Source organism: Hyla sarda, assembly GCF_029499605.1.
Source record: "Hyla sarda isolate aHylSar1 chromosome 1 unlocalized genomic scaffold, aHylSar1.hap1 SUPER_1_unloc_1, whole genome shotgun sequence".
NCBI classification, from domain to species: Eukaryota; Metazoa; Chordata; class Amphibia; order Anura; family Hylidae; genus Hyla; species Hyla sarda.
The window spans coordinates 1,374,780-1,400,144 of record NW_026607570.1 but is presented as its reverse complement, the minus strand read 5'-3'; the positions used below and the strand labels follow the sequence as shown (position 1 = coordinate 1,400,144).

Genomic DNA, 25,365 nt, shown 5'->3' with positions numbered 1-25,365 from the left:
CCCCCGTGGAAAACTTTTTTTTTAAATCAACTGGTGCCAGAAAGTTAAACAGATTTGTAAATCACTTCTATTAAAAAATCTTAATCCTTACAGTACTTTTTAGGGGCTGTATACTAAAGAGAAATCCAAAAAAGAAATGCATTTCCTCTGATGTCCTGACCACAGTGCTCTCTGTTGACCTCTGCTGTCCATTTCAGGAACTGTCCAGAGAAGGAGAAAATCCCCATAGCAAACATATGCTTCTCTGGACAGTTCCTAAAATGGACAGCAGAGTTCAGCAGAGAGCACTGTGGTCAGGACATCAGAGGAAGTGCATTTCTTTTTTGGATTTCTCTTTAATATACAGCCCCTAAAAAGTACTGGAAGGATTAAGATTTTTTTAATAGAAGTGATTTACAAATCTGTTTAACTTTCTGGCAACAGTTGATTTAAAAAAAAGTTTTCCACAGGAGAACCCCTTTAAAACCCCACAGGTGTTTGACAAATTTCCGTTAAAGTTGGATGTGAAAATGAAAAAAAATAAAATAAATTGCACTAAAATGCTGGTGTTACCCTACATTTTTCATTTTCACAAGGGAGAATAGGAAAAAAAGCCCACCAAAATGTGTAGCCCCATTTCCTCTGATTAAGAATGTACCCCATATGTGGATGTAAAGTGCTCTGCTGGCGAACTACAATGCTCAGAAGAGAAGAAGCGCCATTGGGCTTCTGGAGAGAGAATGTGTCTGAAATTGAAGGCCACGTGTGTTTACAAAGCCCCCATAGTGCCAGAACAATGGACCCCCCCCCCCCACGTAACCCCATTTTGGAAACTACACCCGTCACGTATTGTAATAAGGGGTGCCGTGAGCATTTACACCCCACAGGTGTCTGACAGATTTTTGGAACAGTGGTCCGTGAAAATGAAAATTTTTATTTTTCATTTGCACAGCCCACTGCTCCAAAGATCTGTAAAAGGCCAGTGCGGTGTAAATGTTCACTGCACCCCTTATTAAATTCTGTGAGGGGTGTAGTTTCCAAAATGGGGTCACATGTGGGGGGGGGGGTCCACTGTTCCGGCACCACGGGGGGGGGGGCTTTGTAAACGCACATGGCCTCCCACTTAATTCCAACCAAATTCTCTCACCAAAAGCTCAATGGCGCTTCTTCTCTTCTGAGCATTGTAGTTCACCCGCAGAGCACTTTACATCCACATATGGGGTATTTCCATACTCAGAAGAAATTGGTTTACAAATTTTGGGAGGCTTTTTCTCCAATTACCCCTTGTGAAAATGAAAAATTTGGGGTAAAACCAGCATTTTAGTGAATCTAATTTTTCATTTTCACTTCCAACTTTAGCGGAAATTTGTCAAGCACCTGTGGGGTGTTAAGGCTCATTGTACCCCTTCTTATGTTCCTTGAGGGGTGTAGTTTCCAAAATAGTATGCCATGTGTTTTTTTTTTTTTTTTTTTTGCTGTTCTGGCACCATAGGGGCTTCCTAAATGCGACATGCCCCTTAAAAACCATTTCAGCAAAATTTGCTTTCCAAAAGCCAAATGTGACTCCTTCTCTTCTGAGCATTGTAGTGTGCCCGCCGTGCACTTGATGTCCACATGGGGTATTTCCATACTCAGAAGAGATGGGGGTTACAAATTTTGGGGGGCATTTTCTCCTATAACCCCTTGTAAAAATCTAAAATTTGGGGAAAAGCAGCATTTTAGTGAAAAAATAAATTCATTTACACATCCAACTTTAACGAAAAGTCGTCAAACACCTGTGGGGTATTAAGGCTCACTGGACCCCTTGTTACGTGCCTTGAGGGGTGTAGTTTCCAAAATGGTATGCCATGTTGTTTTTTTTTTTTTTGCTGTTCTGGCACCATAGGGGCTTCCTAAATGCGACATGCCCCCCAGAAAGCCATTTCAGAAAAACTCACTCTCCAAAATCCCATTGTCGCTCCTTCCCTTCTGAACTAGAGGAGTGCACCCACAGAGCACTTGACATACACATGGGGTATTTCCTTACTCAAGAGAAATTGGGTTACAAATTTTGGGGGGCTTTTTCTTCTTTTACCCCTTAAAATTTCTAAAACTGGGTCTACAAAAACATGCGAGTGTAAAAAATGAAGATTTTGAATTTTCTCCTTCAATTTGCTGCTATTCCTGTGAAACACCTAAAGGGTTAACACACTTACTGAATGTCATTTTGAATACTTTGAGGGGTGCAGTTTTTATAATGGGGTCATTTGTGGGGCATTTCTAATATGAAGACCCCTCAAATCCACTTCAAAACTGAACTGGTCCCTGAAAAATTCCGATTTTGAAAATTTGTGAAAAATTGGAAAATTGCTGCTATACTTTGAAGCACTCTGGTGTCTTCCAAAAGTAAAAACATGTCAATTTTATGATGCAAACACAAAGTAGACATATTGTATATGTGAATCAAAATTTAATTTATTTGGAATATCCATTTTCCTTACAAGCAGGGAGCTTCAAAGTTAGAAAAATGCTTAATTTTCATGAAATTTTGGGATTTTTCACCAAGAAAGGATGCAAGTAACGACAAAAATTTACCACTATGTTAAAGTAGAATATGTCACGGAAAAACTGTCTCGATAATCGGTAAAAGCATCCCAGAGTTATTAATGCTTAAAGTAACAGTGGTCAGAATTGCAAAAAAGGGCTCAGTCCTTAAGGGGTTAAATTCACGTCTCCTTTTTCCAGTAAAGACATTTTTTTGATGTTTTTCTTTCTGACAAGGACAATAAAATCCAGGTCTCACCGTACAGTAAAGAGATAACAGGGAATATCACCTCACAAGCCTCTTCCTGCATCCAATACATGTAATATAAATATCCCATATGGGGAGTGGGTGACACTCAGGCCAAATTGGTCGGAAACAGAAACATTTATAGGGAATCTATATCGCTGCATTCAAGGATAAAAAAAGAGAAGTTATAATGAATCAAAGGCATTAATTTCCTACACAGAAAAGTAACCCATGAAATGTTAATATGAAGACAAATAAACCGTCCCCAGATTTATTACTCCCTATAGTCGGCAGCTTTTTTTGCCATAAAGAAGATTATGAGAAAATATCGACCTATTTTAGGGCCGGACTCCGTTTTGAAGGGATTTTCTTTGAATCAGCTGCAAGCAGTAGCCAAACGGGCCCCTCTCTGGGTTCTAAGGTTTCACCAAGTTTTTTTGTAGATCCCAGTAAGAAAAAAACGCAACCAACTTGGTTAAAGGGGTTCTCCGCCCCTAGACACCCGCGATCTCGGCTGCGGCCCCCCAGACATCTGATGCACTGAGGGAACTTTGCTGCGTGTCGGATGACTGGAAATGCGGGGCAGAGGCTTGTGACATGACAAGTCTATGGACTTGCATTGAGGGGGTGTGGCTATGATGTCACAAACGGTGCATCCGACGCTCTAAACGAACGCCGGGTGTAGCAGGGAGATTGTGGGGGTCCAAAGCGGCAGGACCCCCACGATCAGACATCTTAACCCCTATCCTTTGTATATGGGATGAGATATCTATGGGCAGAGTACCCCTTTAACTCCTTAAGGATGAAGCCCATTTGGGCCTTAAGGACAATTTTATTTTTACGTTTTCGTTTTTTCCTCCTCGCCTTCTAAAAAATCATAACTCTTTTATACTTTCATCCACAGACTAGTATGAGGCTTGTTTTTTACGCGACCAGTTGTCCGTTGTAATGCCATCACTCACTTTACCATAAAATGTATGGCGCAACAAAAAAAATACCGTATTTATCGGCGTATAACACACACTTTTTAGGCTAAAATTTTTAGCCTAAAGTCTATGTGCGTGTTATACGCCGATACCGCCCCAGGAAAGGCAGGGGGAGAGAGGCCGTCGCTGCCCGCTTCTCTCCCCCTGCCTTCCCTGGGGTATAGAGCCCTGCTGCCGGCCCTTCTCACCCCCTGGCTATCGGCGCCGCTGCCCGTTCTGTCCCTCTGACTATCGGTACCGGCGCCGATAGCCAGGGGGAGAGAAGGGGCAGCGGCACCCATTGCCGGCGCCGCTGACCCATTGCCTCCCCCCATCCCCGGTGGCATAATTACCTGGGTCGGGTCCGCGCTGCTGTAGGCCTCCGGCATGCGTCCCCTTCGTCGTTGCTATGCGCTGCACATGACGTCAGTGCGCCGCGCATAGCAACGACGCAGGGGACGCACGCCGGAGGCCTGGAGCAGCGCGGACCCGACCCAGGTAATTATGCCACCGGGGATGGGGGGAGGCAACGGGGCAGCGGCGCCGGCAATGGGTGCCGCTACCCCTTCTCTCCCCCTGGCTGTCGGCGCCGCTTCTCTCCCCCTGGCTATCGGCGTCGGTACCGATAGCCAGGGGGAGAGAAGGGCCGGCAGCAGGGCTCTAGACCCCAGGAAAGGCAGGGGGAGAGAAGCGGGCAGCGATGGCCTCTCTCCCCCTGCCTTTCCTGGCGGTGTATCGGGGTATACACGCGCACACACGCACCCTCATTTTACCATGGATATTTGGGTAAAAAACTTTTTTTACCCAAATATCCTTGGTAAAATGAGGGTGCGTGTTATAGGCCGGTGCGTGGTATACCCCGATAAATACGGTACTATTTATGTGGGGAAATTAAAAAGAAAACTGAAATTTTGCAAATTTTGGAAGGTTTCGCTTTCACGTCGTACAATTTATGGTACAAATGACGTGTTCTTTATTCTTTAGGTCAATACGATTAAAATGATACCCGTGATTGCGTTCTTTTCTATTACTGTTGTGCTTAGAAAAAAAAAAGCAAACTGTTTAACCAAATTAGTACGTTTAAAATCCCCTTATTTTGAAGACCTATAACTTTTTCATTTTTCTGTATAAGTGGCGGTATGAGGGCTCATTTTTTGCACCATGATCTGTACTTTTTATTCATACCATATTTTCTTATATAAAACTTTGAATACATTTTTCACCGTACGGTATCATTAACATTTTATTTTAATAATTCAGATATTTACGCACGCGGCGATACCAAATATGTATATAATTTTTTTTTACACTTTTTTGGGGGTGAAATAGGGAAAATGGGATAATTTTCGTTTTTATTGGGGGAGGGGGGTTTTCACATTTTTTTTTTTACTTTTTATAATTTTATTTTTACATTTTAATAGTCCCCATAGGGGACTATTTTTGGCAATCATTTGATTGCTAATACTGTTCAGTGCTATGCATAGGACATGTGAACAACAAAAAACCCCAGGGAATTCCAGGGCAAAAACTATAAACAACAACTTTAGGGGAAACCCCCAAAGGGGTGCCCTAAACTAGAAACCCCCCCCCCAAAAATGTATTTTAAAATATAACTTTTATTGTTTGCGTATAGAAAATATAGAGCAATCTGATTGAGAAACCATTGGTACCAGTGGTGTGTGCACCACAATGAATAAAATGACGGGGTCTGTCTAGCACCTTTGAATAGAAGTGGTAGAAAAGCCTCTTAGTATGTGCGCCGCAGCATTTGTATGGCCACCACTGAGGCAATAACTATAATGTATACTGGTGCTGACAAAAACCCTGCATGTTAAAAGTTCACCACAAGCCAGAGTCCTGACGGCGTTTCGCTGGTTACCCAGCGTCATCAGAGGACTGGCGGCAAGTTTGTTATTTTAATCATTGTGGTACACACACTCCACGTGTTACCAATGGTTTCTGAATCAGACTGCACTATATTTTCTATACGCAAACAATAAGTTATATTTTAAAATAAATTTTCGGGGGGGGGGGGTTCTAGTTTAGGGCACCCCTTTGGGGGTTTCCCCTAAAGTTGTTGTTTATATGCATAGGACATAGCACTGATCAGTGTTATCGGCGATCTTCTGCTCTGGACCCGTGGAAGGCAGCGGGACCTCCTTCTGCCGTTCTGGATGATCGGACCGCTGCGTTACATTCCCTACATACAACGTCAGGGACAATATTACATTTATTATAAGTCCAGTGTGCGGAGATGAATATAAGAATAATAAATCATATAAGAAAGAAAACTTTTATTAAATGGGCACTCATTAAAAATTGCTATTGCACTGAAGTTTTCTATGTTTTATTTGTGTTTAAAAAAAGCTGCCACTAGGTGTCTCCCTACTTGTCCAGAGCACATTTCCCACCATCTCTTGCACATACTTTGGACTCCTGCTGGCCTTAGCCAGTGCAGCCTTGTGCAACCTTAGCCAATCATAGCTCATCTCACACTGAACTGCTCTGGGCTGTGTGTAGCTGAGTGAGGGAGGAAGTTCTCCCCTGTATGGCTTCAGATGATGTCACACCTGCTGGGGAACGCCCCTTACCAGTCTGTGAATCTGACTGAGACTGAGCAGAAAATACAGAACAATATCAAGGTATAAAACTAACAAATAATAAAAATAAAGGGCGGGGGTGGTTTATCATGATGGGGCAGTGACCTGGGAGGATTATAACATGTAACAAGATCATGAGAGGTTCTCTTTAACAATTGGTAAGAAGTTTGGAGATGAGGCCTATAAATAAGCATATATATATATATATATATATATATATATATATATATGTGTATTACTGTCAACTATCCTATGTACATGATTAATATATAATACTCTAAATTGGCTTCTTCCCTGTGTGAATTCTTTGATGTCTGATAAGATGTGATTTATTAGCAAAACACTTTTCACATTCTGCACATGCAAATGGCTTCTCTCCTGTGTGAGTTCTTTGATGTACAACAAGGTCTGATTTCTGAGTAAAACATTTCCCACATTCTGCACATGAAAATGGCTTCTCCTCTGTGTGAATTCTTTGATGTTGAAGAAGACTTGATTTGTGAGAGAAACATTTCCCACATTCTGAACATAAAAATGGCTGCTCCCCTGTGTGAGTTCTTTGATGTTGAACAAGACTTGACTTCTCAGTATAACATTTCCCACATTCTGCACATGAAAATGGCTTCTCTCCTGTGTGAGTTCTTTGATGTGTAACAAGATGTGATTGCTGAGTAAAACATTTTCTACATTCTGAGCATGAAAATGGCTTTTTCCCTGTGTGAGTTCTTTGATGTGTAACAAGATGTGATTTCTGAGTAAAACATTTCCCACATTCTGAACATGAAAACGGCTTTTCTCCTTTGTGAGTTCTCTGATGTACAACAAGACCTGATTTAAAAGTAAAACATGTCCCACATTCTGAGCATGAATATTGTTTCTTTCCTGTATGAGCTCGTTGATGTCCAACACCCCTTCTGTGGCTTTTATTTTGCTGAACATCCTGTGATGACTGAGAAGACAGGACCTGTATATAAGGATGAGATGACAGATCTTGGCTGTGAAGGGCTGAGGGTGTATCTGGGATAATGGAATGTTCTTCATATGTATCTTGTGTGATATCATCATCTGCTTTATAATCTGAAGATATAAGATTCTCCTCTGATCTCCTGCTACAAGAATCTGCAGAGAATAACACAGATTTTATTAATAACTGCGCCCATATTTATAGTCTTTTTAGTAGAACATTATAAGTGCAGCATGTGACATCATGGAACCTTCTCCCCGTCCTCCGGATAATAAATAGTTAATGTAGACATAATATAGGGTCTTCAGGTCACATACACCCCACTCCTGGACCCCATCACACTCCCATCCAGCAGCAATGAACAATCCATAGGGCACAAATCAGACGACAGCCGAGGCGGTTCAGAGCCCCCAGCAATACAGAAGTGCTGGGAAATATCCCAAATTATTCCTCTAGTCGTATACATGGAAATCCTGCTGACTATATAAGATGGAGACAACAGGGACAATAAACACAACAGCGCAAACAAGGACTTTAAGGACAAGATCAGTATCAGTGAGGGTGCAGACCATATATCTCACTACACTGGCAGAGCAGTTAGGCCGTTTGCCATTCAGTGAAGTGTTACCGACCGGAGCGCCCACTCACTAACATTCATACATTTTTTTATCTCCTTTTTATAGAGATCATGGCTTATGACCACTAGGGGTCCCCATACCATCTAACCATTGGCTGTCCGGTCATGCTGGGAGTTGAAGTTCTGCAACATCTGGAGGGCCACACTTTGAGAACACGGATCTAAAACATTATCCTGTCCGGCTGCAGCATCATCTTTGTCCCAGCTGAAGCACAGACCTGGCAGGACTAGTACTCCTCTGTGCTCACTCCTGTCCTATCAGACTGCAGCATGGAAGCAGAGAGGAGGGGGTTACAGAACCGCCTGCAGTCATTGGATAAAGAGATCCGGCACAGCAGACCCAGAGAGGAAATGAATGAATGGTGAGTGAGGGCGGGCTCAGTGCTTGCCTCGGACACTCCCCTTCCTGAACAGTGGATGTCAGAATAAGTGAGCAGCAGAACAGAGGGATTTGTAAGCCAAATACAGAAGACAAATAAAAAAGACCTGTATAGCATCTGGATGACCTAGTAAGTAACATATATGAACATTATTTTTTTCTGTGATTACTGCAGCTGGTGACCGAGCAGAATCTGTGACTGTTCTCTGTATTTAGTGGTTACTACTCACCAGTGCAGTTATCTGTAGGAATGTCCTCCTTATACTGCTCATCACCGCTCACATCTGTCTCTTCTTCTTCTTTCTTTATATCTGTAGCATTAATATAGATCAGATCTTTCCCTGTAGGAATGTCCTCCTTATACTGCTCATCACTGCTCACATCCGTCTCTTGTTTTTCCTTTATGTCCGTTGCATTAATATAGCTCAGATCTTTCCCTATAGGAATGTCCTCCTTATACTGCTCATCAATGTTTACGTCTGTCTCTTGTTCTTCCTTTATGTCTGTAGCATTAATATAGATCAGATCTTTCCCTGTAGGAATGTCCTCCCTATACTGCTCATAACCGCTCATATCTGTCTCTGGAGCATTAATATAGATCAGATCTTCCCCTGTAGGAATGTCCTTATACTGCTCATCACTGCTCACATCTGTCTCTTCTTCTTCCTTTATGTCTGTAGCATTAATATAGATCAGATCTTTCTCCGTAGGAAAGTTCTCCTTATCCTGCTCATCGCCGCTCACATCTGTCTCTGTAGCTTTAATATTGTTCGGATCTTCACCCTGATTCAAGAGATGTGGAAGAAATATAGTAAAAGTCATCAGACAGTAGGAGAAGTCACATGGGATGTTATAGATGAGCAGGAGATGAGGAGTCATGGAGGATGAGGGGACTGACCACAAGAGCTTCACAGCCCTTCTACAGATCATAGGGAATATCTCCATCTACCTGATCATCCTGTGGAAGAAGAGGACGGGGACACCTCTCTGGTGCTGTTCTCTTACTGGATCTGACTGTAGGGAACACATACAGAGACTGAATTCATTCTTTACATACAAATAATGAGAGGACGTGTGTATATAGTCATGTCTATTACCTGGTGATGTGAGGGGCTGCTGATCCTCCATCATGACCTGATCCTTGTACTGATCCTTGTGTCCTTCTACATACTCCCACTCCTCCATGGAGAAATAGACCGCCACGTCCTGACACCTTATAGGAACCTGTATTGTGAATAAACATTTAATTCTATACAATTCCAGGATGTTATATGGAGACATTTGAGGGGATATTCCTGCACATGATTTATCTTCTTGCTCTCGGATGATGAGGTGAATACTTGTCGGGGCAGATCCTCTATATTATGGTCACATGTCCCCAACTGACCGCAAGTCTGATGATCCAGCTGTCAGTTCAGGTCATTATACCCAAAGCGCCCGTCCCATGGAGTGTAAGGAGTTAAGTGATATTTCATAGTATCACTGCTCCCCTCCCCCGGGACTATATAGATGGCTGCTTACTGTCTGGCCCCTAAGGATAGAATTGGCAGTGCTGTGCGCCACTTAACCCTAGCTAGACTGGTTGTTCTTATCCCAGCGAGTAGAAGGGACAATAAGCAGCTATCTGTATAGTGTGTGGCCCCAAAAAAGTTAAGTAGCAATGCATCACCATCATTTAACTCCTTCATGGCTGACTGGGCAGGAGGTATATAATGTATAGCCATGGGCCCAGCTCCAGAGCAGGAGACGCATCAAATCTGGCATATCTTCTGCTCTTGTGCAGGAAACCCCTTTCAGAGCAGGGACACCTGTCATTAAAGTGATAAGATTTGGAGGGGAGGGGGAAGCACAGTCAGGAGTTCAGCACGATTCATAGCCCCTAGGTCCTACCTGCTATCAGCATCTGGGACTCATTGCTAATGCCGGACATCACCAATGCCAAAAATCTATTTCCGGTGGAGCTGATAAGGACACCCACAGTGAAATAGCGGGGTCCTGGTCAGCTGAGAGAACGGGTGGAGGTCCCTAACCTCGCTCCACGCTGTCTGAACGACGCTCCAATCCTGCAGGCAGCCTCAGCATCACAGCATTGATCAGTGTATGTAATCTATAGATTCCATGTAATAGTCTACTACAGGGACTACAAAACTGGGAATAAGGTAAAAAGAACATTAACTTAATGTGAATAAGCCCCTCCCCTAATAAACGACTGAATCTTCACCATTTACCAATTTGTTTCTCTTAAATGAAATAATGTAAACAAAAATAAACCTAAACATATGTGTAACCGCACGGTTAATGGCGTAAACGTAAAAAAATACAACTTCATGGGCCAAAAAAAAAGTCTTAAAAAGCGATCAAAGAGTCTCATGAAAACTAAAGTGGTTCCGATAAAAATTACAGATCACGGCACAAAAAATGACTTTCATACATCCCCGTATACGGAATAATAAGAGAGTTATAGGGGACAAGGTAGGACAATCTGATACATACTCATTATTGTACAAAAAGTTAGAATTGTTTTATATTTTAAAAGTGTTAAAATAAAACCTATATAAATCATTTATCATTATAAACGTTTGGACCTACAGAATAAAGAGAATTATTACCGTAATGTGCACTGCGTCCAAACATAAGACCCCAAATTTAAAAATAGCTTTTTTTTTTCTATTTCACCCCACAAATAATTTTTTTTGGCCCTTGTTGTAGATGTTGCAGTAAAATGAGTGATGTCATTACAAAGTACAAACCGGTGGTGAAATAAACAACAACAAGAACAAGAAGCCTCATATGGGTTTGTAAAGAGGAAATTACAATCATTATGGCTATTAGAAGGCGAGAAGGAAAACATTAAAAAGAGAAATCACTGTGTCCTTAAGGGGTTAAAACTCAAAACTGCTTCTGAAGGGGTTAATGGTACAAAAAACATCTAACAGCAACATGTGACCACACACATACCTCCACCTGCAGAGCTGTACAGGAGCCGTGTGCTTACAGGACCTGCGATGATGTCACCGTCATGTGATCAATCGGGACTCTGCTGTCACATGACCATTCTCACAGGTCCTTAAATCGCCATCCCGTCTATCCTGCACTGCTGACTTCCGCCCACTCCTGTCACATGATCCTCCCCACAGGTCCTTCGGCCACAGTCACATATTTACTGCTATACTTTGCCCCTCAAATGTACTGGTCACATGATTGTGACATCATCACAGGTCCTACACCTCCAGCATGTAGCAGATACAGAGCAGGTCCTGGTGGGGCAGTCACTGCTGTTGTGTTGTGTGTGGAGATCTCACAGAGCAGCAGCCCCTGATCATGTGACTCCTCCTCCTCAATGTGACTGATCACATGACGGTGACATCATCGCAGGTCCTGTAAGCTCACGGCTCCTCTACAGATACAGGTAGGTGTGTGCGGTCACCATCAGATCAGGATTATTGGGGATGTTTATTATTAACCCTTAAGGACACGATGTATATTTACATTCTGTGCCCCATATGGGACTTTGAGGTGAGCTCAGGAGCTATAAGCAGCCAGGACTCACCACTAATGACGCTCATCGCCATTAACCCTGTAGATTCCATGATCAAAGTCGGTTGCAGGATCTAAAATGAGTAAAATGCAGTTGTTGGGGGGCGGAGTCTAGATCAGCTGAGATGACGGCCGGAGGGCCCCTTACCGTGCTCTGTGCTCAGATCGGTGCTCTAAGTATACAGACACCTCCACAGCCTGTATAAGCCGAGCACCGATAACACTGATCACTATGGCAGAGCGTTATTCAGGGTTTGTAATAGAAGCCCCTCCCCTAATAAGTTTATATCCCATTTATGTAATAAAATGATGTAGGTGGGCGTGGCTTAGACATGGCGCTGTGCGGTTGTTTCTCTAGGGAGCGCCGTGCCGACCAACGGTTGTTTGCCTGATTTCCTGCCTATACTGCCCCCCAGGGGATGTCTGGATGGTGAAGGTATCAGGTCACTTACCCGCCCATCCTGTCACCTGGTCAGTCTCTTTTCTCCGGGTATCAGCCACTTCTTCCATACAGGACTATGTAAGCATCAGGTTTTTTAAGTTTCTCCCGCGCCCCTATTATTACTTAAGACAGTCCAAACCAGCGTGCCTCCAGCTGTTGTAAAACTACAACTCCCAGCATGCCCTGACAGCCAAATGCTGTAACAGCTGGAGGCACCCTGCTTGTAAACACTGACTCCAGTGGTGGCCCAGACCCTGCGTGTGTAACGGTATATGATGCTCGGCCTCTGCTGCAGGTAATAGCAGGTTCTTCCGGGGGGACATATCACAATTCACATAAAATCCTGATGTAATTGTGATGTATATTGTGCCCCCTAGTGGACACATTTCAGTATTCTTCATTGGACAATGTCATATTGAATCCCTCTATTCTTCTCCCTGCTCTGATGAAGACGTTCTGAATACACCGCAGCCTCAGAGATTAGGAGAAATGGATTCACAACGTCTTCAGCAGAGCAGGGAGAGCGACCTCAGAAGACCTGGAGGACCAGAGCGCCACCACTGGACGGGAGAGGGGAGTGCGCTCTAGTCTCTTATTTTACAACCCTCGGACAATGGATTTTGATTTATAGAGAAATCTGAAAACTCCTATAATGTCTCCTCAGATGTTTCCCCAGATTATCTCCAGGAAATGGATTTTATTTCTCCATAGAATCTGGTGCGGTTTCTCATCGTCTCCTCTTCTTCCCTTCAGGTTTCTCCAATCCAGAGAATTCTCCTGGATGACCCATCAACCATGGAGAGAGACAGGAACAAGATGGCCGACAGGATCATAAACCTCACCCTACAGATACTCTTCCGGCTTACTGGAGAGGTGAGGGATTCTGGGAGTGATGTCACATGACCTCATTCTTATCTATGTAATAACAGATGGATATGACTGGAGAGGTGAGGGATGCTGGGAATGATGTCACATGACCTCATTCTTATCTATGTAATAACAGATGGATATGACTGGAGAGGTGAGGGATTCTGGGAGTGATGTCACATGACCTCATTCTTATCTATGTAATAACAGATGGATATGACTGGAGAGGTGAGGGATTCTGGGAATGTATGTAGTGATATTAATGTGTCTCTCCATACACAGGATTACACAGTAGTGAAGAAGTCCTCTAGTGGGCGCTGTCGGGCCCCTGTGTGTGAAGGACGGGGAAGAACCCTGAGCCCAAGCCCGGGGCCCCCACCTCTCTCCCTGATACATGAGGAAAGGGATGAACAAAAGATTCTAGAACTCATTAACAAGATGATGGAGCTACTGACTGGAGAGGTGACCCTGCTGGGAATGCTGGGACATTATACAGTAATGGAGGGGTCTGGTGATGACTGGAGAGGTGACACTGCTGGGACATTATACAGTAATGGAGGGGTCTGGTGATGACTGGAGAGGTGACACTGCTGGGACATTATACAGTAATGGAGGGGTCTGGTGATGACTGGAGAGGTGACACTGCTGGGACATTATACAGTAATGGAGGGGTCTGGTGATGACTGGAGAGGTGACACTGCTGGGTCATTATACAGTAATGGAGGGGTCTGGTGATGACTGGAGAGGTGACACTGCTGGGACATTATACAGTAATGGAAGGGTCTGGTGATGACTGGAGAGGTGACACTGCTGGGACATTATACAGTAATGGAGGGGTCTGGTGATGACAGGAGAGGTGACACTGCTGGGACATTATACAGTAATGGAGGGGTCTGGTGATGACTGGAGAGGTGACACTGCTGGGAATACTGGGACATTATACAGTAATGGAGGGGTCTGGTGATGACTGGAGAGGTGACACTGCTGGGACATTATACAGTAATGGAGGGGTCTGGTGATGACTGGAGAGGTGACACTGCTGGGACATTATACAGTAATGGAGGGGTCTGGTGATGACTGGAGAGGTGACACTGCTGGGACATTATACAGTAATGGAGGGGTCTGGTGATGACTGGAGAGGTGACGCTGCTGGGACATTATACAGTAATGGAGGGGTCTGGTGATGACTGGAGAGGTGACACTGCTGGGACATTATACAGTAATGGAGGGGTCTGGTGATGTCTGGAGAGGTGACACTGCTGGGACATTATACAGTAGTGGAGGGGTCTGGTGATGACTGGAGAGGTGACACTGCCGGGACATTTTACAGTAATGGAGGGGTCTGGTGATGACTGGAGAGGTGACACTGCTGGGACATTATACAGTAATGGAGGGGTCTGGTGATGACTGGAGAGGTGACACTGCTGGGACATTATACAGTAATGGAGGGGTCTGGTGATGACGAGAGGTGACACTGCTGGGACATTATACAGTAATGGAGGGGTCTGGAGATAACTGGAGAGGTGACACTGCTGGGACATTATACAGTAATGGAGGGGTCTGGTGATGACTGGAGAGGTGACACTGCTGGGACATTATACAGTAATGGAGGGGTCTGGTGATGACTGGAGAGGTGACACTGCTGGGACATTATACAGTAATGGAGGGGTCTGGTGATGACGAGAGGTGACACTGCTGGGACATTATACAGTAATGGAGGGGTCTGGTGATGTCTGGAGAGGTGACACTGCAGGGACATTATACAGTAATGGAGGGGTCTGGTGATGACTGGAGAGGTGACACTGCTGGGAATGCTGGGACATTATACAGTAATGGAGGGGTCTGGTGATGACTGGAGAGGTGACACTGCTGGGACATTATACAGTAATGGAGGGGTCTGGTGATGACTGGAGAGGTGACACTGCTGGGACATTATACAGTAATGTAGGGGTCTGGTGATGACTGGAGAGGTGACACTGCTGGGACATTATACAGTAATGGAGGGGTCTGGTGATGACTGGAGAGGTGACACTGCTGGGAATGCTGGGACATTATACAGTAATGGAGGGGACTGGTGATGACTGGAGAGGTGACACTGCTGGGACATTATACAGTAATGGAGGGGTCTGGTGATGACTGGAGAGGTGACCCTGCTGGGACATTATACAGTAATGGAGGGGTCTGGTGATGACTGGAGAGGTGACACTGCTGGGACATTATACAGTAATGGAGGGGTCTGGTGATGACTGGAGAGGTGACACTGCCGGGACATTTTACAGTAATGGAGGGGTCTGGTGATGACTGGAGAGGTGACACTGCTGGGAATGCTGGGACATTATACAGTAATGGAGGGGTCTGGTGATGACTGGAGAGGTGACACTGCTGGGACATTATACAGTAATGGAGGGGTCTGGTGATGACTGGAGAGGTGACACTGCTGGGACATTATACAGTAATGGAGGGGTCTGGTGATGACTGGAGAGGTGACACTGCTGGGACATTATACAGTAATGGAGGGGTCTGGTGATGACTGGAGAGGCGACACGGCTGGGAATGCTGGGACATTATACAGTAATGGAGGGGTCTGGTGATGACTGGAGAGGTGACACTGCTGGGACATTATACAGTAATGGAAGGGTCTGGTGATGACTGGAGAGGTGACACTGCTGGGAATGCTGGGACATTATACAGTAATGGAGGGGTCTGGTGATGACTGGAGAGGTGACACTGCTGGGACATTATATAGTAATGGAGGGGTCTGGTGATGACTGGAGAGGTGACACTGCTGGGACATTATACAGTAATGGAGGGTCTGGTGATGACTGGAGAGGTGACACTGCTGGGAATGCTGGGACATTATACAGTGATGGAGGGGTCTGGTGATGACTGGAGAGGTGTCACTGCTGGGACATTATACAGTAATGGAGGGGTCTGGTGATGACTGGAGAGGTGTCACTGCTGGGACATTATACAGTAATGGAGGGGTCTGGTGATGACTGGAGAGGTGACACTGCTGGGACATTATACAGTAATGGAGGGGTCTGGTGATGACTGGAGAGGCGACACGGCTGGGAATGCTGGGACATTATACAGTAATGGAGGGGTCTGGTGATGACTGGAGAGGTGACACTGCTGGGACATTATACAGTAATGGAAGGGTCTGGTGATGACTGGAGAGGTGACACTGCTGGGACATTATATAGTAATGGAGGGGTCTGGTGATGACTGGAGAGGTGACACTGCTGGGACATTATACAGTAATGGAGGGGTCTGGTGATGACTGGAGAGGTGACACTGCTGGGACATTATACAGTAATGGAAGGGTCTGGTGATGACTGGAGAGGTGACACTGCTGGGAATGCTGGGACATTATACAGTAATGGAGGGGTCTGGTGGTGACTGGAGAGGTGACACTGCTGGGACATTATACAGTAATGGAGGGGTCTGGTGATGACTGGAGAGGTGTCACTGCTGGGACATTATACAGTAATGGAGGGGTCTGGTGATGACTGGAGAGGTGACACTGCTGGGACATTATACAGTAATGGAGGGGTCTGGTGATGACTGGAGAGGCGACACGGCTGGGAATGCTGGGACATTATACAGTAATGGAGGGGTCTGGTGATGACTGGAGAGGTGACACTGCTGGGACATTATACAGTAATGGAAGGGTCTGGTGATGACTGGAGAGGTGACACTGCTGGGAATGCTGGGACATTATACAGTAATGGAGGGGTCTGGTGATGACTGGAGAGGTGACACTGCGGGGACATTATACAGTAATGGAGGGGTCTGGTGATGACTGGAGAGGTGACACTGCTGGGAATTCTGGTACATTATACAGTAATTGAGGGGTCTGGTGATGACTGAAGAGGTGACACTGCTGGGACATTATACAGTAATGGAGGGGTCTGGTGATGACTGGAGAGGTGACACTGCTGGGACATTATACAGTAATGGAGGGGTCTGGTGATGTCTGGAGAGGTGACACTGCTGGGACATTATACAGTAATGGAGGGGTCTGGTGATGACTGGAGAGGTGACACTGCTGGGACATTATACAGTAATGGAGGGGTCTGGTGATGTCTGGAGAGGTGACACTGCTGGGACATTATACAGTAATGGAGGGGTCTGGTGATGACTGGAGAGGTGACACTGCTGGGACATTATACAGTAATGGAGGAGTCTGGTGATGACTGGAGAGGTGACACTGCTGGGACATTATACAGTAATGGAGGGGTCTGGTGATGACTGGAGAGGTGACACTGCTGGGACATTATATAGTAATGGAGGGGTCTGGTGATGACTGGAGAGGTGACACTGCTGGGACATTATACAGTAATGGAGGGTCTGGTGATGACTGGAGAGGTGACACTGCTGGGAATGCGGGGACATTATACAGTAATGGAGGGGTCTGGTGATGACTGGAGAGGTGACACTGCTGGGACATTATACAGTAATGGAGGGGTCTGGTGGTGACTGGAGAGGTGACACTGCTGGGACATTATACAGTAATGGAGGGGTCTGGTGATGACTGGAGAGGTGTCACTGCTGGGACATTATACAGTAATGGAGGGGTCTGGTGATGACTGGAGAGGTGACACTGCTGGGACATTATATAGTAATGGAGGGGTCTGGTGATGACTGGAGAGGTGACACTGCTGGGACATTATACAGTAATGGAGGGGTCTGGTGATGACTGGAGAGGTGACCCTGCTGGGACATTATAAAGTAATGGAGGGGTCTGGTGATGACTGGAGAGGTGACACTGCTGGGACATTATACAGTAATGGAGGGGTCTGGTGATGACTGGAGAGGTGACACTGCTGGGACATTATACAGTAATGGAGGGGTCTGGTGATGACTGGAGAGGTGACACTGCTGGGACATTATACAGTAATGGAGGGGTCTGGTGATGACTGGAGAGGTGACCCTGCTGGGACATTATACAGTAATGGAGGGGTCTGGTGATGACTGGAGAGGTGACACTGCTGGGACATTATACAGTAATGGAGGGGTCTGGTGATGACTGGAGAGGTGACACTGCTGGAACATTATACTGTAATGGAGGGGTCTGGTGATGACTGGAGAGGTGACACTGCTGGGAATGCTGGGACATTATACAGTAATGGAGGGGTCTGGTGATGACTGGAGAGGTGACACTGCTGGGACATTATACAGTAATGGAGGGGTCTGGTGATGACTGGAGAGGTGACACTGCTGGGATATTATACAGTAATGGAGGGGTCTGGTGATGACTGGAGAGGTGACACTGCTGGGAATGCTGAGACATTATATAGTAATGGAGGGGTCTGGTGATGACTGGAGAGGTGACACTGCTGGGAATGCTGGGACATTATACAGTAATGGAGGGGTCTGGTGATGACTGGAGAGGTGACACTGCTGGGACATTATACAGTAGTGGAGGGGTCTGGTGATGACTGGAGAGGTGACACTGCTGGGACATTATACAGTAATGGAGGGGTCTGGTGATGACTGGAGAGGTGACACTGCTGGGACATTATACAGTAATGGAGGGGTCTGGTGATGACTGGAGAGGTGACACTGCTGGGACATTATACAGTAATGGAGGGGTCTGGTGATGACTGGAGAGGTGACACTGCTGGGACATTATACAGTAATGGAGGGGTCTGGTGATGACTGGAGAGGTGACACTGCTGGGAATGCTTGGACATTATACAGTAACACCACTGGAGGGGTCGGGGTGATGACTGGAGAGGTGACACTGCTGGGAATGCTGGGACATTATACAGTAATGGAGGGGTCTGGTGATGACTGGAGAGGTGACACTGCTGGGAATGCTGGGACATTATACAGTAACACCACTGGAGGGGTCGGGGTGATGACTGTATCATTATGTGTCAGGTTCCTATAAGGTGTCAGGACGTGGCGGTCTATTTCTCCATGGAGGAGTGGGAGTATGTAGAAGGACACAAGGATCAGTACAAGGATCAGGTCATGATGGAGGATCAGCAGCCCCTCACATCACCAGGTAATAGACATGACTATATACACACGTCCTCTCATTATTTGTATGTAAAGAATGAATTCAGTCTCTGTATGTGTTCCCTACAGTCAGATCCAGTAAGAGAACAGCACCAGAGAGGTGTCCCCGTCCTCTTCTTCCACAGGATGATCAGGTAGATGGAGATATTCCCTATGATCTGTGGAAGGGCTGTGAAGCTCTTGTGGTCAGTCCCCTCACCCTCCATGACTCCTCATCTCCTGCTCATCTATAACATCCCATGTGACTTCTCCTACTGTCTGATGACTTTTACAATATTTCTTCCACATCTTATGAATCAGGGAGAAGATCTGAACAATATTAATGCTCCAGAGACAGATGTGAGCGGTGATGAGCAGTATGAGGAGAACATTCCTACAGAGAAAGATCTGATCTATATTAAAGCTACAGACATAAAGGAAGAAGAAGAGACAGATGTAAGCAGTAATGAGCAGTATAAGGAGGACATTCCCACTGAGAAAGATCTGATCTATAATAATGCTACAGACATAAAGGAAGAAGAAGAAGAAGAGACAGATGTGAGCGGTAATGAGCAGTATAAGGAGGACATTCCTGCAGGGAAAGATCTGATCGATGTTAATCCTACAGACATAAAGGAAGAAGAAGAGACAGATGTGAGCAGTGATGAGCAGTATAAGGAGGATATTCCTACAAAGAAAGATCTGATCTATATTAAAGCTACAGACATAAAGGAAGAAGAGGAGACAAATGTGAGCTGTGATGAGCAGTATAAGGAGGACATTCCTTCAGGTAATCACCCAGGTGAGTAATAACTACTAAATGCAGAGAACAGTCACAGATTCTTCTTGTTAACTGGCTGCAATTATTTTTTGGGGAAGTAGTATCAGGCTGGAGTAATGGAGTACTGATAACACTGATCAATGCTATGGTACAGTATTGTTCAGTGTATGTAATCAAGGATTGCATGTAATAGTCCCCTATGATTTAAAGGGGTACTCCCATGGAAAACTTTTTATTTAATCAACTGGTGCCAGAAACAGATTTGTAAATCACTTCTATCTTAATCCTTCCAGTACTTTTTAGGGGCTGTATACTAAAGAGAAATCCAAAAAAGAAATGCATTTACTCTGATGTCATGACCACAGTGCTCTCTGCTGACCTCTGCTGTCCATTTCAGGAACTGTCCAGAGCAGAAGAAAATCCCCATAGCAAACATATGCTGCTCTGGACAGTTCCTAAAATGGACAGCAGAGGTCAGCAGAGAGCACTGTGGACAGGACATCAGAGGAAATGCATTTCTTTTTTGGATATCTCTTTAGTATACAGCCCCTAAAAAGCACTGGAAGGATTAAGATTTTTAAATAGAAGTGATTTACAAATCTGTTTAACTTTCTGGCACCAGTTGATTTAATAAAAAAAAAAAAAAAAGTTTTCCACGGGAGTACCCCTTTAACCCCTATGCTAATAAAAGTTTTAATCACCCTCTTTTCCCATATTAGAAAAAAAAAAATATATATATATATGGTTTTGTCGCATGTGTAAATGTCCGAACTATAAAAATGTAACGTTATTTAAACAGCACGGTCAAAATACCAAAGTCTAGAACTGCGTATATTTGGTCACTTTGTACACCCTAAAAAAATGTATAAAAAGTGATCAAAAAGTCACATAAAAAAATAATAATAATGGTACAGATAAAAACTTCGGATCACAGTGTAAAAAATGACCCTCACACATCCCTGTATACGGAAAAATAATAAAGTTATAGGGGTCTGAAGAGGACAAGTTTAACCCATTAAGGACTCAGGGCGTACCTGTACGTCATGAGTCCGCTCCCGTTCTATAACATGGGGCCACAGCATGGGCTCACGTCATAGCGGGTTGGGCCCAGCCTCTAACAACGGCCGGGACCCGTGGCTAATAGCGGACGGCACTGATCACAGTGCCGAACACTATTAAATCCTTCAGACGCTGCGTTCAAAGTTGAACGCCTCATCTAAAGTGAAAGTAAAACATTACCGGTTAGCTCAGGGGGCTGTTCGGGATCGCCGCAGCGAAATCATGGCATCCCGAACAGCTCTAGAACAGCAGGAGGGTCACTTACCTTGCCTCCTGGTGTCCGATCACCGAATGACTGCCCAGTCCTTGAGATCCAGGCATGAGCAGTCAAGCTGCAGAATCATTGATCAATGGTTTCCTATGAGAAACCATTGATCAATGTAAAAGATCTGTGTGTGCAGTGTTATAGCCCCCTATGGGATAGCAATGATCAGCATAAGAGATCAGTGTGTGCAGTGTTATAGCCCCCTATGGGATAATAATGATCAGTATAAGAGATCAGTGTGTGCAGTGTTATAGTCTCCTATGGGATAATAATGATCAGTGTAAGAGATCAGTGTGTGCAGTGTTATAGTCTCCTATGGGATAACAATGATCAGTATAAGAGATCAGTGTGTGCAGTGTTATAGTGTCCTATGGGATAACAATGATCAGTATAAGAGATCAGTGTGTGCAGTGTTGTAGTCTCCTATGGGATAACAATGATCAGTATACGAGATCAGTGTGTGAAGTGTTATAGGTCCCTATGGGATAACAATGATCAGTATGAGAGATCAGTGTGTGCAGTGTTGTAGTCTCCTATGGGAGCTATAACATTGCAAAAAAAAAAAGTGAACAAAAAAAGTTAAAGATAATTTAACCCCTTCCCTAATAAAAGTTTGAATCACCCCCTTTTAAAAAAAAGTGTAAATAAAAATAAACATATGGTATCGCCGCATGCAGAAATGTCCGAATTATAAAAATATGTCATTAATTAAACCGCATGGACAATGGCGTACGCACAAAAAAATTTCCATAGTCCAAAATAACGTATTTTTGGTCACTTTTTATATCATGAAAAAATGAATAAATAGCGATCAATAAGTCCGATCAATACAAAAATGGTACCGCTAAAAACTTCACATCACGGCGCATAAAAGTTATAGGGGTCAGAAGATGACATTTTAAATGTATACATTTTCCTGCATGTTGTTATCATTTTTTTTTTTGAAGTACAACAAAATCAAACCTATATAAGTAGGGGATCATTTTAATCGTATGGACCTACAGAATAAAGAGAAGGTGTCATTTTTACCGAAAAAATTTATTGTGTAGAAACGGAAGCCCCCAAAAGTTACAAAATGGCGTTTTTCTTCAATTTTGTTAAATTTTTTTTTCTTTTACGATTAGATTTTTGGGTAAAATGACTGCTGTCAGTCCAAAGTAGAATTGGTGGAGCAAAAAATAAGCCATCATATGGATTTTTATGTGCAAAATGTAAAGAATTATGGGTTTTTTAAAGGTAAGGAGGAAAAACCGAAAGTGGAAAAACCTTGAGCCCTTTAAGGGGTTAAACATACTAATTTTTGTACAAAAAGTTCAATTTTTTTTAAGAAGTAAAACAAAATCAAACCTATATAAGTTGGGTGTCCTTATACCGTAAAGACCTACAGAGTAAAGAGAAGGTGTCATTTTGACCCAAAAGTGCATTGCGTAGAAACGGAAGCCCCCGAATGTTACATAATAGTGGGTGGATTTACATTTTTGCCTCACAAAAAATTTTTTTTTTTTTGGTTTCGCCGTAGATTTTGTGGTGAAATGATTGATGTCATTACAAAGTAAAATTGGTAGCGCAAAAAACAACAACAACCTCATATGGGTCTGTAGGTAGAAAACTGAAAGCGTTCTGATTTTTAGAAGGTGAGGTGGAAGAAACGAAAGTGAAAAAAAACCTTAAAGTCCTTAAGGGGTTAAAGTATTTTTTAAATAAAACATAAGGAAAACTATACAAGTTGGATTATGATAATGACCTGATGGATAAGTATAACGTCAGTTGTGACATCACGTTGTATGGTAGGTGATGAAAAAAATCCCAAATTTGCAAAATTACATTTTATTTCAATTGAATTTCATCCCACAATTTGTTTTCTATTTCACAGTAAAATTGGTCCCACAAAAAACAAACTCTCATGTGACTCTAGATGGAAAAATGTAAATAAGGTTAATACTCAATTATATAATCTGTGTTATTCTCTGCAGATTCTTGTAGCAGGAGATCAGAGGAGAATCTTATATCTTCAGATTATAAAGCAGATGATGATATCACACAAGATACATATGAAGAACATTCCATTATCCCAGATACACCCTCAGCCCTTCACAGCCAAGATCTCTCATCTCATCCTTATATACAGGTCCTGTCTTCTCAGTCATCACAGGATGTTAAGGAGAAAAGTTACAGAAGGGGTGTTGGACATCAACGAGCTCAGAAATCATATTTATGCTCAGAATGTGGGAAATGTTATTCTTCTAAAGTACGTCTTGTTCAGCATCAAAGAACTCACACAGGAGAGAAGCCATTTTCATGCTCAAAATGTGGCAAATGTTTTACTTTTAAATCAAGTCTTGTTCAACATCAAAGAACTCACACAGAAGAGAAGCCATTTCCATGCTCAAAATGTGGCAAATGTTTTACTTTTAAATCAAGTCTTGTTGTACATCAAAGAACTCACACAGGAGAGAAGCCATTTTCATGCTCAGAATGTGGAAAATGTTTTACTCAGAAATCAGACCTTGTGGTACATCAAAGAACTCACACAGGAGAGAAGCCATATTCATGTTCAGAATGTGGGAAATGTTTTACTGATAAATCAAGTCTTCTGAAACATCAGAAAACTCACACAGGAGAGAAGCCATTTCCATGCTCAGAATGTGGGAAATGTTTTACTGATAAATCAAGTCTTCTGAAACATCAGAAAACTCACACAGGAGAGAAGCCATTTTTATGCTCAGAATGTGGGAAATGTTTTACTCATCATTCAGGTCTTATTAAGCATAAAAGAACTCACACAGAGGAGAAGCCATTTTCATGTTCAGAATGTGGGAAATGTTTTACTCGTCATTCAAGTCTTTATAGGCATAAAATAACTCACACAGGAGAGAAGCCATTTTCATGCTCAGAATGTGGGAAATGTTTTACTGACAAATCAAATCTTGTTATACATCAAAGAACTCACACAGGGGAGAAGCCATTTTCATGTTCACAATGTGGGAACTGCTTTACTAAGAAATCACATCTTGTTAGACATCAAATAATTCACACAGGGGAGAAGCCATTTTCATGTGCAGAATGTGGGAAATGTTATACTCAGCAATCACATCTTGTTAAACATAAGAGAACTCACACAGGGAAGAAGCCAATTGAGAGCAATAAATGATGCAGATAACACATCTATATATTAACCGCTTAGTAAAGGAAACCATGAGCGATGCAATCTGTGCTTCTTATGAAATACTCAGACACTGTTAGATGCTTTGCCGCTGTTTTTTCTTTATTCGATCATTTTGGTAAAACATTCGGAGCTGTAACATTGGAAGCTGCAGATGTTATTAGTCGTCCCAGCAGAGATGGTGTTCATTGTTCGGGAGCCATCAGGGTGTGACGTTTCGGGGGAACGCCCCCTTACTCATGTGTACTAGAGCCTGAGATTCCAGGATATTTGAGGTGGGATGCCACCTGTTCACAATCGAGGGATTTCTCTTAAAGGAACATTTACAATTATCTGAAGTAACAGATTTATAAGTAATTTTACATCTAGTTGCATTTCACAAAACATGGTGATTACAATATTCATTCATAAATAAGCTTTCATCTACAGATGGGGAAATCGTGTCCAGGTAGGTTATCCAATATACTTCCCTTTACAAGAGACGCCTGCGCTTTATATTCTCATTCCCTTCAGTGTGAATTTGTTCTAAGATTTGTCACCTTACTTCCTTCACATTATGTTGTTTTCCTAAAAAATGTCTTGCGACAGTAGTTTCACTGAATTTAGATGATTCACTCACTGTTTTAGTGTTTATAGCCTTTCTAATGTTGTTTTTATGTAACATTATTCTAATTTATATTTTTCTGCTGGTCTGTCCGACATAACATATGCCAAATATTTATGAATGAATATTGTAAGCCACAATGTTTTGTGAAATGCAACTAGATGTAAAATCTGTTACTTCAGATAATTGTAAATGTTCCTTTAAGGGGTACTCCGGTGAAATTTTTTTTTTTTTAATCAACTGGTGCCAGAAAGTTAAACAAATTTGTAAATTACTTCTATTAAAAAATCTTAATCCTTCCCGTACTTATTAGCTGCTGAATACTACAGTGGAAATTCTTTTCCGTT

The 25,365-nt window shown here is 43.5% G+C and overlaps 2 protein-coding genes across 2 annotated transcripts in view; one reads left to right on the top strand and one right to left on the bottom strand.

The window, feature by feature from the left end:
* The window catches only part of LOC130297929 (zinc finger protein 420-like), a gene marked incomplete at its 3' end in the record, with an annotated part of 40,463 nt that extends 30,558 nt beyond the window's left edge, over positions 1 to 9,905 (bottom strand). The window contains exons 1-4 of the mRNA XM_056550777.1: positions 9,392 to 9,905; positions 9,244 to 9,308; positions 8,525 to 9,077; positions 6,594 to 7,433 (exon numbers count right to left, since the gene is read on the bottom strand). Coding sequence (XP_056406752.1) covers positions 6,594 to 7,433; positions 8,525 to 9,077; positions 9,244 to 9,308; positions 9,392 to 9,575 — 1,642 coding nt within the window. The remainder of the gene's footprint in view (positions 1 to 6,593; positions 7,434 to 8,524; positions 9,078 to 9,243; positions 9,309 to 9,391) is intronic.
* A 3,599-nt stretch (positions 9,906 to 13,504) lies between these two features.
* LOC130297911 (zinc finger protein 271-like) overlaps positions 13,505 to 25,365 on the top strand; it is a 59,402-nt gene continuing 47,541 nt past the window's right edge. The window contains 5 exon segments of the mRNA XM_056550762.1: positions 13,505 to 13,602; positions 19,027 to 19,153; positions 19,237 to 19,301; positions 19,468 to 19,948; positions 23,225 to 24,355. Of these exon segments, the coding sequence (XP_056406737.1) occupies positions 13,579 to 13,602; positions 19,027 to 19,153; positions 19,237 to 19,301; positions 19,468 to 19,948; positions 23,225 to 24,355 (1,828 nt within the window). The 5' untranslated portion in view covers positions 13,505 to 13,578.